The following is a 15,681-nucleotide window of genomic DNA, read 5'->3' on the forward strand; positions in this document are numbered from 1 at the left end:
GTATAAATCTGTACATTATCATAGTACATCCGTTCCATATACTGATTTACTTCATTTATTACACCACTATTGGATTTTTCTACTTTTAGTAAATACAGATCTATTGCAGGCATTTTAAATAACCACGGAGGGAGTACAGCTATAGGCACTGCATCACTGTATTTCCTATTTACTAAATCCATTGTTTGTGCCATTTCTTCTGCTATCCACCCAATGCTTTTTTATATTTGTTCTCTCATGCTCCCAACATTCTTCAAATATCGCCTTTGTTGGATGCTTACTGCTGTGGCCTTTTAAAGATACCCAAGAAGTCATTTTTAATTGCATGCGTCTTTCTTCTAAGGGCATTTCACCCATTTCTACCTGCAGAGCAGCTCTGGGTGATGTTCTGAACGCTCCGCAGCATATTCTCAAAGCTTGTGTCTGCACCTTGTCAGTTTTTTCCAGTACATGCTGGTTGCTGATCCGTATGCAATACATCCATAATCAATACCAGACCTAATAACTGCTAGATATATGTTTCTGAGAGAACTACGGCTAGCCCCCCATTCACTAACCGCTAAACATCTCATAACATTCAGTGCTTTCTTACATTTAATCAATAACTTTTCTACATGTATATTAAAGTTCAGTTTCTCATCTAACCAAACACCAAGAAACCTTACTACTGATACCTGCTCCAATTGCTTTCCATAAAGAAACAACTTAATTTGAACATTTTTCTTCTTTGTAAAACATATTACCTGTGTTTTCTCTACTGATACTCGAAAGCCCCACTTCTGTGCCCACTCTTCAACTTTATTTACTGCTTGCTGAACTTTCTTAACTGTGTAAGTTATATTTCTGCCTCTTCTCCAAAGTGCACCATCGTCTGCATATATTGACCTCCCCATCCCTTTTTCCACCTCATTAAATATATCATTGATCATTATATTAAATAGAAGGGGGCTGCATCCCAGGCTGAAACTAACCAGCCCTGAAATAGCGCACACTCGCTGCTGATTGGTGATCACGAGTGTCAATCACCACCCTTACCTCATTCATACGGTCACACAAACAACTTTCGACTACTAATAAATGCTGTAAAAATGTTTCTCCTCTTAGGACCTAAAGCTTTTCAATGTTTTTTGATGACTGAGGACACTTTACAATACATGGTAAGTAATTTCTATAAAAACTGATATAGTTGTTAATAGATAATGAATTACTAATGTTGGATATGTTTGAGTAAAATCCATGTAGTTTATTGACTTGCATGTTATCCTCTTTAACAAACTTTAGACTTGAAATTATCCAAACCAGATGTTCATTAACTCACCTTTATGCCATCCCAAATGCATGTGATTTTTGTGTTGTTTTTTCTGATAAATATCTGTTTTGTAATAATTTTGTTTTACATGTGTCCTCTCTCTCTCTCTCTCTCTCTCTCTCTCTCTCTCTCTCTCAAAGTGATGGTTTGCATTACTGTGTATGAATCGTCAAGGTATCAGTTAAATATCTTCTTTACATTTCTACTGAAGGAAAAAAAAGACACATCTGGATGGCCTGAAGGTGAGTAACAGCAAATTTTCATTTTTGTGTGAGCAATCCCTTTAATCAAGAGCGTTCAAATATATGTATTGGGGTGTAAAGATAATTTATGATTTGTTGATGCATGTTTTATTTTCAGACTAAATTATAAATGCAACCTCTGACTGATTCAGATGCATTTCTTAATTGCAAATGTGGCTAGTCATAAATAGAAATTATTTTAGTTTTGTAAAAAAAATTGTCCTATCCTTTGCTATCAAATATCTACACATAATCTGATTCATTATTACAGATTATTCTGAATTTTTTTTTTTTTTTAAATGAGAAAAATAATCACAATTGCTTTATCACAGACTGAAAACATTCACCTGAGAAGAGTGTGTCCTGTAGGCCCTTTTTTTCCTGAGAGAAAGTCCTGAAGACCTCCTCAACGAGTACCTTGTGAGTTGAACGTCAGCATATTCTGATTTATTTTTCAGAAAAAGTATAAATTTGTTTATTTTGTAGTTATTCTAGCAAAAGGCAATGAAACTGGTATGTTTTATGTACACGACTTTAGGATAACCAAACAGATGATTGTGAGGGTGACCCTGAGCAGCTCTTAGTGGTGGTGTTCATTATTCTGAAGGAGGGGGAGAACTTCATGAACCACCTGCTGAAATTGACATTGTGATCGAGGGAGTTAAAGTTTTGAATCAACTCACTTCAGTCACATCAGCTTGTGCCCTGCTTCTGGGTATGATATACATCAACCTATAATGGTTTGTATGAAAGCTTGCGGTCTTTGCTCGTGGTGGAAATCCCTGAGTTCGTCAGAGTATCAATTTAATGAATAAGGACATACTTTTTGCATTAGAAGAGTAGCTTCAATCCTTGAAAAGCTTTAAGTCCTGAGCAGTGAACTGTGGTAGTGTTTCAGTCTGTAGTACTGTGTTTCTGTCTTCGTTTCCATGTGTATTTACTTCCATTTTACAGATGCAGGTTGCATTTATGTTGTCACAGTTTTCCAGGCTCTTTTTCCAACGACTAAAATGCATGTTTGAGCTGTTTTAACTGAAAGTAATTTGCACTGACATCTTAAAATTTGTCTGTGCTATTGTTTTGTCTCAAGATGAACGCCAATAATGTATTTTTTTACTACTTAACCCCTTTCACAGACAAGGCTTAAACCTAGTCCCAGACTAAAATGCATGTTTGAGCTGTTTTAACTGAAAACTTATCTTAAAATATGTCACCACTGGTGTTTATCTTGAGACAAAACAATGGCAATGATTGTTTTTTCTAAGGCATGTCTATAAAAGCTACTTAAATAATTGAACTAAGGTCTGATCCTGGCTTAGCCTAAGCCCTGTCTGTGAAACCAGGTCTATTTGTTTGTCACCATGAAATGCCATTTTTACAGCCACTTGTTTTTCCTGAATGTGATGTTAATTCCTGTTCAAACAGTGTGTGGTTATAAATAAATACATTTGTATGTAAACTGAAGGAAGTTGTGAATTGTTCATTAAAACCATATTAACTGCAGCCCTTACATTGTCTCTGATTGAAATGAGTAGAAATAGACATTTAACTGGCTTAGAATCTTGCTGTACATAAAGCAAGACTGATTTGATATTGTTTCCATGTTAATTCAATGTTAAATAGGTGATTTAATTAAGGTTGAAAAAACATTAATTTTACAACCATCTTGATCTATTTTTCATCATTGAAATAACATTATTTCAGGGTACAAACCTGATGAAAAATCAACTTAAATTTCAACATTGATTCAATGATAATTTGGTTAATGCATTAACATTGATTCAAGGTTGATTCAAGGTTGGTCTGTTATTTGGGATCTGAAACATCATCACTGATTGTCAGGGTTTAGTGTTATTAGAGCCTCTAAACTTTCTACTGATCTTGTGATCCTGCAGCATTTGCTCCAGCAGTGTCACGACAATCTGATCACTTGAAGAATTAAAAAAAAAAATAAAAATGCTGGACAGTAATGTGAGAAATTGTAGTCTGCCTCAACCCAGTTTCCACTCCAAAGTGTATTTTACAATGAGCTCATCCCCAAAATGGCTTAATTATCATAGAGAAGAAGAAAGTCAACGGTTATGTTGTTTCTGCACCATTTGGGATAATCACATCCTGACCAAATGGTCATCAATTGTAGAATTGGTGTGGGACAGTGGGAATGACAATGAGGTGTGTTACAACTTCATTAACATACAGACCACAGCTGTTAAAACATGAGAAACTACATTAACATGAAGAGTGGCAAACTGAATAAAAGGCTTGAGATTTGGATGTTCTGGGTTCATTCTGACGCCGGTGAACCCAAGGTGCTTCATACACTTTGCCACCTCTATGCTGCAATAAACTTCATATTTGAGATCTTCAATGGCATTTTATTTTTATTTTTTTTCTTACAGTAAGTTTTGAACTATGGCAGGGGTGTCCAAACTCGGTCCTGGAGGGCCACAGTCCTGCAGAGTTTAACTCCAGCCCCAATTAAACACGCCTGAACCAGCTAATCAAGATCTAATTAGGCATACTAGAAACCTCTTGTGATATCATGAAACTGTCTTCCTCCAGTTTCCATTAAAAAGAGGTGCAATACTCCAGATTTCCAAAAAACAAAACTTTAATCCAGTTGATACAGGCTAAAACAATCTTGGGATGCTGTTTGAGAAGAGTGTTTATGTATGTGTGTTGTTTCCAACAAAGAAATGTAGAAAATAGGTTACACACTATCACTGAATTAAATGACATAGGCTATAAATCATATTTCTTATCAATATACATTGAGTGAAACGAACACTGAAACTGCGATGATTAAAATGGCGTCTTAAAGATACACAATAAGGTGCAAACAGAATACTACACAGTGACATCAAAATTAGTTTTAATAAGCAATAAGTTTAGTATCACACCGAACTATTGCGGTCGTGAAACTGTGGTGAGTCCTGCACTAGTCAGAACGATAACAGATACACTTTCAAGCAAAATAATCATATTCAAGCATTTAACAGTTAATTACTTAACGCACACAATACTGCACAAAATAAAGCGATCACGAAGACTCTCTCTGTCCGAAACTCGTACAATCTGGGCCAATATGAACTAATACAGTAAAGTGGAAATTTACCGCACATCATCAGTTAAATTTGGTAATATACTGACACCTGTTGGCACATTTGTGTAATTTACAGCAGAGATTAAGTCGTGATCACGAGAAAACAACTTTTGTTATCTCGAGATCACGAGAAAATAAGTCGTGATCACGACAAAACAAGATAGAAAAAAATAATAATCCATGGCCGTTTAGGGCTTCCGTAAAATATAGAGTGTCTGTATAATATGTGTTCTTTTATCAATTTTCAGGGCTTGTTTCTCTGTTCCATTTACTTAAACAGGCCAGTAAGAGATTAATAACTACCTTTATTCATTTTAATTATTCTAATGTCTAATTAAAACATCTACAAATGTATAAAACCATAGGGTAAAGCCCACAGACACTTGTTCAACAGTTCTCAGTGAATCTGCATGATTCATGGGTTCACTTTATCATCGCCCTCTACCGGTGAACCATTGACATTGAAAACTGTTTTAAAAACGTTCAGAAACAGCGATGACGCAATGAAGCCTCGTTTTCTGAAATCATGTGACTTTGGCAGTTTGATACACGCTCCGAATCACTGATTCGACACAAAAGATTCATAAAGCTTCGGAGACGGAGCCTAATGAAGCAGTGTTTCGAAATCGGCCATCACTGGCTGTTCCTTCAGCTCTTCTGTCGCTTTATTACCAAATCTTCAGCGTTTATGATCACATTTATGGCTTTTTGTTGTTTAATTGTAGCTTTTAGGAACTTGGGAAATGAGGAACTGTTGTAATTTGAAACCGTTCACCGAAATGCCAATATATGACATGGACAGTTAAGTTTCTTCTGGTTGTTCTCCTGGAGTCTGGTGAGTATTTTTAATGGCTACACTTCTCTTTATATTATCACTTCCCCACATACAATCTGATCTTTATTGTCTCCATCATTCATTTTGCCTCTAATATTGTCAAGTTTTATCAGACTAAACCTTCAGAAATACTTGAAAAACTCCAAATGTGGTGTTTGTGTTTGTGTTCAGGTGTGTTTGTTGCTGATGCAGTGAAGTCAGAGTCAGTGACTGAGGGAGAATCAGTCTCTCTGAACTCTAGTGTCACTCAAATACAGACACATGAAGAGATCGAGTGGAAGTTTGGTGACTTTCTCATAGCTAGTGTAAAGAACAACAAGAGCATGTCTTATGATGGAAGTGCTGCTGGGAGATTCAGAGACAGACTGAAACTGGATCAGACTGGATCTCTGACCATCATCAACAGCAGAACCACAGACTCTGGACTTTATACAGTCTCCAGCAGCAGCAGAGACACGATCAACACGATCAATCTCACTGTCTATGGTGAGGAGAGAATTACTGTCTGTTTGATGATTTGGGTGTTTCTTTGATGTTCAGTTTTGGTTATAGACTTTAAGAAAATAAGCATATTAATAATGTTGGAATAACATTACTGACTCCTTTTTTTTAAGGCTATAGCATTTATTCATCTTATGCAGCTGAATAACTTTTATTCAATAGTCCTGCAAATTACAGCTTGATTGTAAATGAGGCATAATAAAAATATTCTCAAATATTTAACTGAAAATGTCCATGCTTTATTCACAAATTACATCTCTTAATTCATCTTCAACTTCTCAGTGCCACTGTTGTTTGCTTGCTGAACAAGTACGCTGTTCTTTCAATATCAGATTGTTTTTAAATGCTCTACTTTTCAGTCTTGGTTTCTCATCTACTTCATTAATACACATTTATCTATATTCTCTCACATTTTCCAACTCGTCTGCCTGTTCCTGTCATCACCAGAGACTTTTCTTCATCATCATCATCATGTTCATTGGTGTGTTCAGCTGTGAATGTGAGTCATGTGACTCTCTCCTGGTTCAAAGGAAACAGTTCATTGTCCAGCATCAGTGTGTCTGATCTCAGCATCAGTCTCTCTCTACCTCTGGGGGTGGAATATCAGGATAGAAACACCTACAGCTGTGTGCTGAACAATCCCATCAGAAACCAGACTCAACACCTCAACAACACTCAACTCTGTCACACATGTGCTGCAGGTACTTCACTGATGATATCTGGTGTTTCTGCACACATTGATCTGGGCTAATGACTGTCTCTTTCAGGTCCTCCAGTCTCTCTGACAGTGCTGATCTCTGCTGCTGCTGCTGCTGGATCTCTGTTGATTGTTGCTGCTGTCGGGATCTTCTGCATCTGCAGGAAACACAGAAACACACACAGAGAAGGCAAGTATTACCTGTATGTATATGTGTGTATATAATTCTCAAACATCATCTCTGTGAGTGTTTGTTTCTGTCATTATTGTTGAAACAGAGACTCGAGCAGAAGAGATCACTTACGCTGATCCCACATTCAACAGAAGAAACAGAAATAAATCGGTAAGATCTTTGATTTCTGTGTATGGTGTGTCTCTGTGTTGTTTCAGTCTGATTTTACTGTGTGTGTGTTTGTGTGTGTGTGTATGTGTGTGTGTGTGTGTTTAATGATTTACACACACAGCAGCAGCTCAACATATATTTATAAAGCAGTAGATGTGTTTGTGGATTTACACTGTAGACCATCATTTAGAGACACACAAACATTAGTCCGCTGACACACAACTTTAAAATACAGCAGTGAATCCTCTAAATCAGGCTTTTCACACTTTCAGAAGTGGATCCTGAAATATGAGAAAATAAGGACCACCATCCTGAAATTTAAAATGCATCTGCCCATTTAATATACTGGAATATGTAATATTATGAATCTTAAAATATCTCTGAAGTTACATTATTTTCTTCTCACTATAATACTGATAAATGTATTATTTATTTATTTAAAAATAAATGTTATTTATATTAATCATTAATTTAATAAACTAATAACTAATAATTTTATTGTAATAAAATTTTTTCTTTCTTTAATCTAATTTATTGACTTATTTTTTTACAGTTTTCTCTAGATTTTAATCTTATTTGTTGCTTTAATTCTTTTAGTTTTTCTCTGAATTCTTATATTTTATTCATGTTAATTTAACATTTAATAACTTTTTATTTATTTACTTTAATACAATTTATTTAATTTATACCATTTATATCTAATTGATTTTAATTTATTTTAGATTGTTTTAATTTTATTTGATTTTTACATTTTTATCATATTATTTTAACATTTATCACTATTTACTTTTTTTAATCTAATGTATTTATTTATTGTTTTTTAACATTTTTTTATCATGTTAATTTAATGTTTTATTTATTTATTGATTTATTTTTAATTAATTCATCTTACATTATAGTTTTCTCTAGACTTTTCCGTGTTTATTTAATATATTATATATTTAATATATAATATATAAGGATTACATTTTATACATGAAATATACCTTTAACTGTACTTGAACTTTTTCCCATCAGCATTTTTTTAAATAGTTGCCAGCCAGCAGTTTATCTTGTTGTACTTTTTCTTTATTTCTTCTATCATATTGTTCCTTTCTTGCTCATACTTCATAAATTCAAGAATCACATGATGTGTTTTTTCAACATGACATTGTTCACATAATCCGTTTGGACATTTAACATTATTCTATTATAAATAACATCTTCTTTCCTTGATTTATCTATACATTTTATCTTTTGATTTACTTAATTAATTATAAGCTGTAAAGAAATCTACCCTTTTCCCCATTATTATTCTTTACTTGCCATTCTTCAATCACTATAAAATAAAACTTAATCTCTGACTTTAATAGAACTAGAATCTCTGGTTTCTCTCTGTAACACTTGTTTTGCTAATTTATCCTCTTCTTCATTTCCCTTTATTCATATGTGTGCAGGAACTCATATAAAACTGAGATATTATTTTGAACACTTCTTGTATTTGTAAGATACTAAAGGGAATATCTTGGTGTCTGGATTCAAAAGATCTCAAACTCTTTAAGACTGATCCTGAGTCAGAACAAATTAAAACATTCCCAGGTTTATGTTCCTCTACCCACTGCTGTAATGAAGGGTCGGCAGAGTGGGGATCCATTTGCAGCTTTTATTAGAACAATCACCAAAGCAGACAGGGGCAAGGGCAAAGACATAAACAGGGACAGGCAATGGTCGAGGCAGGCGGCAGACAAACGGTGTCGAGTCACAGGCAGAGATCAGGGCAGGCGGCAAGCAAACACAATCCAGTACACAGGCAGAGATCAGGGCAGGCAGCAAAGAATCACAGAGAATAAACAATCCAACGGTAACAGGGAAACAGTCCAGTACCACATGGTCGAGGGGCCGGTCTCTCCGGATGCGTCTGATGAAACTCGTCTATGAGTGATGGGTCCAGGATATCATCCGCATTGACCCAAGATCGCTCCTCCGGGCCGTACCCCTCCCAGTCGACTAGGTACTGTAGTCTCCTCCCCCGGCGCCTGGAATCGAGCAACTCTTGAACCTGATAGGCTTCCTCGCCTTCGATCATCAAGGGCGGGGGGTTGTGGGCTTCAGCTCTCTCCGGCTCTCCTCTCGGACCACCAGAGGGTTTCAGCAACGACACATGGAAAGTGGGAGAAACACGGTAGTTAGTAGGTAATTTTAAACAAAATGATACAGGGGTAATTTGTTTGAGGATTTGGAAAGGCCCTACAAACCTGGGGCTGAGCTTTCTGCATGGAAGTCTTAGACGCAGGTCCCTAGTTGACAGCCAGACCCACTGTCCCACATTGGGGCGACGATGTCGATTGGCCTGAGTCTCTTGCCTTCTTACAGTGCGTTGTAGATGATGATGGGCCAGGTCCCAGGTCTCCTCGCTTCATTGCATCCACTCGGTTACTGATGGCAGGTTGGATGGTTCCCCGGTCCAGGGAAAGAGTGGCGGTTGAAAACCCAAGACGCATTGGAAGGGCGTGACACCCGTGGCAGGTTTCCGTAGGGAATTTTGAGCATACTCAGCCCACAACAGATAGCGGCTCCACTCTGATTGATTTCGTTGACAGTATGTGTGTAAGAATCTGGTGAGTTCTTGGTTCATGCGTTCGGTTTGACCATTGGATTCAGGGTGGTACCCTGAGGTGAGGCTGATGTTGACGTTTAATTGTTTGAAAAAAGCTGTCCATACCCGGGATGTGAACTGTGGGCCCCTGTCAGACACAATGTCCTCTGGAAGACCGTAGAAGCGGAATACGTAATTGCATAAAACCTCTGCCGTCTCAAATGCAGTGGGTAGCTTGGGAAGTGGTATGAGTCGGCATGCCTTGGAGAATCGGTCGATTACTGTGAGGATAGTGGTGTGGCCACGGGATTCCGGGAGGTCGGTGACAAAGTCAATGGCTATATGGGACCAAGGACGTTGAGGGATGGGCAGCGGCTGTAATAGGCCCGCTGGGGCTTGGTGTGATGTTTTGGAAGTTTGATAGTCTGTGCAATTGTTGATGAATTGGGTAGTGTCTGTTACCATGGTGTCCCACCAGAACCGGTTTTGTAGTAGGTGTAGTGTGGCTGTGATGCCTGGATGGCATGAGCTGGGGAAATCGTGAACTTGGTGAAGCAATTTGTTGCGGAGCTGCATGGGTACAAAAGTGCGGTTTGGTGGGCAGTCGGGTGGTGGTGCTGTTTGTTCGTTTGTCTGGGTGATTTCGGTCATGACATCCCACTGAACTGGAGCGAGCAGCAGTTTGACAGGAATAATGTTTTCTTCACTCTCTGTTCGTTCCACCTCCTCTGCCTGACGAGATAACGCGTCTGCCTTGACGTTCTTTGAACCGGGTCTGTAGGTTACCGTGAACTGGAAACGAGTGAAGAACATGGCCCATCTCGCTTGTCGGGGATTCAGACGTTTAGCAGACCGGAGGTATTCCAGGTTCTTGTGATCCGTGAGTATGGTGAATGGGTGTTATGCTCCCTCCAGCCAGTGGCGCCACTCCTCCAACGCCGCCTCCCGATTGCCTACATCATAGTTGCGCTCCGCTGCCGACAACTTTCTGGAGTAGAATGCACACGGGTACGTTTTTGCTGGATTACCTTGGTGCTGTGAGAGTATAGCCCCGATGCCTGTGCTGGAGGCGTCGACCTCGACTATGAAAGGGAGTTCTGGGTCCGGGTGGCGGAGAATGGGTGCGGAGGTGAATCGCTCCTTCAGTTCTTGGAAGGCGTGCACCGCCTCGTGGGACCAGGAGAGGCGTGTGGATTGCCGTTTAGTCATGGAAGTCAACGGGGCCGCAATGCCACTGAAGTTTCGGATGAATAGCCTGTAGAAGTTGGCGAACCCCAGGAATCGCTGTAGTTCTTTCAGTGTGTGTGGTTGAGGCCACTCAAGCACCGCCCTTACTTTACTATCATCCATCGCCACTCCCTCCTGACTGATGACATAGCCCAGGAATGATGTAGAGGTACGATGGAACTCAGATTTCTCCGCTTTGGCATATAGTTTGTGCTGAATGAGTCGCTGCAGTACGGCCCGGACATGCTGGACGTGTTCCTCGTAGGTTTTGGAATAGATGAGAATGTCAATGTAGACTATGCGATTGAGCATATCCCGAAAGACGTCGTTGATGAATGATTGAAAGATGGAGGGACTGTTGGACAGTCCGAACGGCATAACAAGGGTCTCATAGTAGCCGGTAGCAGTGGAAAAGGCCGTCTTCCATTCATCACCCTCTCTGATACGAATCAGATTGTATGCGCACCGGAGATCCAGCTTGGTAAAATACTTGGCTTGTCTTAGTTGTTCTAGGGCTGCGGGAACCAATGGCAGAGGGTAGCGGAATTTAACAGTAATGTCGTTTAGTCCGCGATAGTCTATGCAGGGCCGAAGGCTGCCATCCTTCTTTTTGACGAAGAAGAAACCGGATGCTGCCGGGGATGTGGAAGGTCGGATAAAACCTTTGGCCAATTCTTCCTCGATGTATGCTTTCATAGCTGCTGATTCCGGCTGAGACAGGGGAAATATTCTGCCCTTGGGGGGCGTGGTACCAGGTAGCAGATCTATGGCGCAGTCACTGGGATGGTGAGGAGGTAATTCAGTTGACTTGCTTTTACTGAAAGCGACCGCCAGATCAGCATACTCAGCAGGTATGTCGGGCTCGTCAGTGTTAGACTCGTGAACTGAAACGGCCTGAACTGGTATGGGAGTGATCTGTTTCAGGCAGTGTTCGTGACTGGTGGCATCCCACTGAACAATCTGGCCCTCCTTCCAGGAAATAAGCGGGTTGTGAGTTCTGAGCCACGGGAGACCAAGGATAACTGGATTGTTGGGTGAGTGGATTACATAAAATCGGATGCGTTCGTGATGAAGGACTCCCACTTGCATTGTGAGTTCAGCGGTGATGTGCGCCACTCTTCCTCCTCCGATGGGTCTCCCATCTAGCGCTTCCACTGTCAATGGAGAGTTACAGTCCGTTAGTGTAATATTGTGTTCTCTGATGAATGTATCTGACATGAAGTTACCCGCTGTCCCAGAGTCCAGAAGTGCGTGCGTGGTTATGCATTGGTCATTCACTGTTACCTGAATGGGTATTTTGAGGCAGTTAGAAGAATAGTCGGTAGAGAGTGGAGAACTCACCGCTTTCGGGTTGGATGGATTGGGTCGAATGGGACAGTTGATCTTGATGTGGCCGGCCTGACCGCAATACAAGCACAAATGAAGTTGTCGTCTCCTTTCTCTCTCCTCTGGATGAAGCGGGGTGTACCCGAGCTGCATGGGTTCTAAAGTAGGATTGGTCAGAATGGAAAGACGGATAGGGCGTCGTGACCGGAGGAGATTATCGATGTGAATGGTTAGTTCAATGAAGTCATTAAACGATTTTCCCTCGTTGTGGCATGCGAGCTCGGCTTGAAGCTCCAGAGACAGCCCCTTGCGAAACAATAGTTTCAACGTGTCCTCGACCCAGTTTGTTTGAGCGGCGAGGGTTCGAAAGTGAAGAGCGTATTTGGCAGCTGTGGTTTTACCTTGACACAGCGACAGCAATTGATCCCCTGCGCTTTTGCTTCCCTCCGGATGGTCGAAGACCTCTTTGAAGCTTTGAAGGAAGGTCGAATAGGTGGGAAACACAGAACTATCCTCTCTCCATATGGCCGTGGCCCAATCCAGCGCTTTACCCATCAACAGGGAGCAGACAAAGGAAATTCGACTGGACTCAGTGGGATAGAGAGTTGGCTGTTGGTTGATGAACAGAGAACATTGAAGAAGAAATCCCTTACACTTTGCAGGGTTACCGTCAAACTTCTCTGGGAGTGCGAAGCGTGGATTTACAGCGGGAGCGGCAGTGAAGTCCCGGCTGTCGGCGGCGTGGCGGCCTCGGCGGCGTCAAATCGAAGATTTTGCAGGGTTCTCACCAGCTCCTCGATAAGAGAAGTCAATCGATTCAGTTGGTGTTGATGTACCGCGAGCTGGTTGGCCTGGGCGGACAGCTCGGTGGAGATCTGCATGATTGCTGCTGGATCGTTATTTGGCGAAGTCTTCTGTAATGAAGGGTCGGCAGAGTGGGGATCCATTTGCAGCTTTTATTAGAACAATCACCAAAGCAGACAGGGGCAAGGGCAAAGACATAAACAGGGACAGGCAATGGTCGAGGCAGGCGGCAGACAAACGGTGTCGAGTCACAGGCAGAGATCAGGGCAGGCGGCAAGCGAACACAATCCAGTACACAGGCAGAGATCAGGGCAGGCAGCAAAGAATCACAGAGAATAAACAATCCAACGGTAACAGGGAAACAGTCCACAAGAAAACGCTCAGTAATGATCACCAGGGCAAATCAAGACTTTGCGGTGTGTGTGTGTGAGTGTGTGGCTTAAATAGTGTGAGTGTGATGAGGTGCAGGTGTGTGCGCAATCAGTCCCAGGAAGGAGGGCCTATGGGAAACGTAGTCTGAATGGGAAACAGTCAGTATTCAGGTGATGGCTCCCTCCGGTGGTGTGGAGGAGGAGGCGCAGGAGCCACATTCGTGACAACTGCAGTGCCAAGATAAATACTAATATACTTTTTCTGTCAGTTTAAGTCAAGTAAACTTTAATGTGATTTTAAGTTTATTTCTGAGAAGTACATACAAAGTAGACAAAGTCAAAAAGAAGTATACTAATAGCACACATGAATAAACTTCTTTTTCATAACAACACTTGGGACCCGTTGTGAGGAAATTGCTGACAAAAGTATTTCTGCTGTATTTTCTGTGCTTGTGGAAAGAGGATGGATAGATGTGCCAATAATGTGATGAATACATTTATGAACGGTGCTTTTGTGTTTTCTTTCAGAGAGTTACAGAGGAGGATAATGTGGAGTACACAAACGTGCCACACGAGTCCTGAAAAGTGAAGCCAAAGCGTCTCGATCGCCCCCAGGTGGCTGGAAGCAGTATAGGTCATAAACTCCGCCCTCTCCATGTATTCCAGTGGGACGCGAGACAAACTAAACATTTAAATTACACTTCAAATATTTTTTTCCAAAGACAATTTGTCATATTAGGCAGTTTTTATCACGCTGGTGTTAGTTCAAGTGCTCATTCTTTAAATAAGTTTGGTTTTAGTTAGTTATTTGATGATATAAAATCGGGGGTGAGACGTCATGATTGACAGCTGAGATTGACAGCTTCTCTGAGTGAAGCAGTCATTGAGACTCCAACTGACTTTTTTCTGGATCTTCGCGAGGTGACTGGAGCTTTAAGACTTGAACATGTGATCGCTGTATGAAGTGTTTCACTCAGGATCTCTATGCTGTCGTACTGAAAACAAAGTAGTTCATGTTCAGATCCAGCACTTTCACCAAATGTGACCCAATAATGCTTTGAGCAATAAAAGCTCTTTCATATAAATGTGTTCCAGCCTCATAAAAAGTAATTCAAACTTGTCACAATCTTTAAGACCAGTGGTTTCGAGTGTGAGACCGGAAAAAACTCAAAGATGCAGTTACTCCCAAAAGAACGATATCTAAGAAGTAAAGTCTTTTATATGTTTTATTCATATATACCATTTTCCTTTGTTGTATAAATGAAATCATTATGCTTTATTAGTTTTCTTCATATGAATTTGTATCAGATTATTTTCTAATTCATTTACTCTCTTTTATGAAGGAAAGTGGAAGTTTGTGTTAAACAGGAAGAAAATCTCAGTGTTGTATAGGTTTTCTTCTTCCTAAGGAATCAGACTTTCAATTGTACTTAATTACTCCAACTTGTTCTTTATTGTTGGTTATCTTGTAAATTGAGAAAATTGTCTCAGTCCTTTTTACTTAATTTTTGTGTTCGCCAACTTATCGCCGATTAAACTTGTTACTCATTTTATCAACAACTTTTATTGTTAATTTTTTCTCTACTCAATCTGCTTGTACCAAGAATAATTTCATGATTTTTGTTGTATCTGAGCAATGATTATATCTGTATCATAATCACTTTTTGGGCTTTTCAATACATCTTTTAATGCCTAATAGCCCAAACTTGACTGAGATCAAATCAGATGTCTGGGAATATTGTAGAAATATCGTCTTGTTTTAACCTTGATTTCCAGTATCCAAATTTACACTTCAAAACATTATTTCTAGTGAGTTGTATGGAAGCATATGGGTAGCAATATTCAATTTGCAAAATGGCAATTCATTTCTGTATTTAAATGTACTTTTTCCATACCATATAATGTTTGGGCCAAAATGATAATTCAAATTCAATAATATAATTTACATTTGCTATTTCCTATACTACTTTTAACATATAATTTAAACATATTTTAACGCATTATAAGTTGCAAAATTAAATTGAAAATGCATTGCAGAAATGGTTATATAGGTTTAATATGTTCAAGCAAAAATTGCAGCAAAATGATCATTTAAATGTTATTTTTCTTAATTGTATTTACACTCACAGTTAAGACACTCGTGATTGCATTTTCATTAAATGTCCCGCAATGAATTTAGCAAAATTTAATGTGGATTTGAAAATGCATTCTGAGGCGATCAAGTCCCCGCCCCGCCCTGTCAATCATTGCGTCAAGCAAAAGGGGGACCAACACAATATTAGGAAGGTGGTCGCAGGGCCCCTGAGAATTTGTTCATTTAATGAAAATAACGGTTAATGATCATTAAA

General features: G+C 39.7%; 1 protein-coding gene across 5 annotated transcripts in view; it reads left to right on the forward strand.

Annotated features, from left to right (window-relative positions):
- Positions 1–5,206: 5,206 nt before the first annotated feature.
- Positions 5,207–15,681, forward strand: part of LOC127507983 (hepatocyte cell adhesion molecule-like) — a 46,615-nt gene continuing 36,140 nt past the window's right edge. Inside the window, exons 1-6 of one of the 5 annotated variants that reach the window (XM_051885403.1) lie at positions 5,212–5,489; positions 5,661–5,975; positions 6,521–6,691; positions 6,767–6,877; positions 6,966–7,030; positions 13,862–14,893. In XM_051885403.1, the coding sequence (XP_051741363.1) occupies positions 5,444–5,489; positions 5,661–5,975; positions 6,521–6,691; positions 6,767–6,877; positions 6,966–7,030; positions 13,862–13,915 (762 nt within the window). In that variant the 5' untranslated portion in view covers positions 5,212–5,443 and the 3' untranslated portion in view covers positions 13,916–14,893. Of the gene's footprint in view, positions 5,490–5,660; positions 5,976–6,437; positions 6,692–6,757; positions 6,878–6,965; positions 7,031–13,861; positions 14,894–15,681 lie in introns of those variants that run through there. The other 4 variants (XM_051885402.1, XR_007928652.1, XM_051885396.1 and 1 more) reach the window with 4 other exon arrangements.

The sequence above is a fragment of the Ctenopharyngodon idella genome, unplaced genomic scaffold (assembly GCF_019924925.1).
Source record: "Ctenopharyngodon idella isolate HZGC_01 unplaced genomic scaffold, HZGC01 HZGC01CH27, whole genome shotgun sequence".
In the NCBI taxonomy this organism is placed as follows: domain Eukaryota; kingdom Metazoa; phylum Chordata; class Actinopteri; order Cypriniformes; family Xenocyprididae; genus Ctenopharyngodon; species Ctenopharyngodon idella.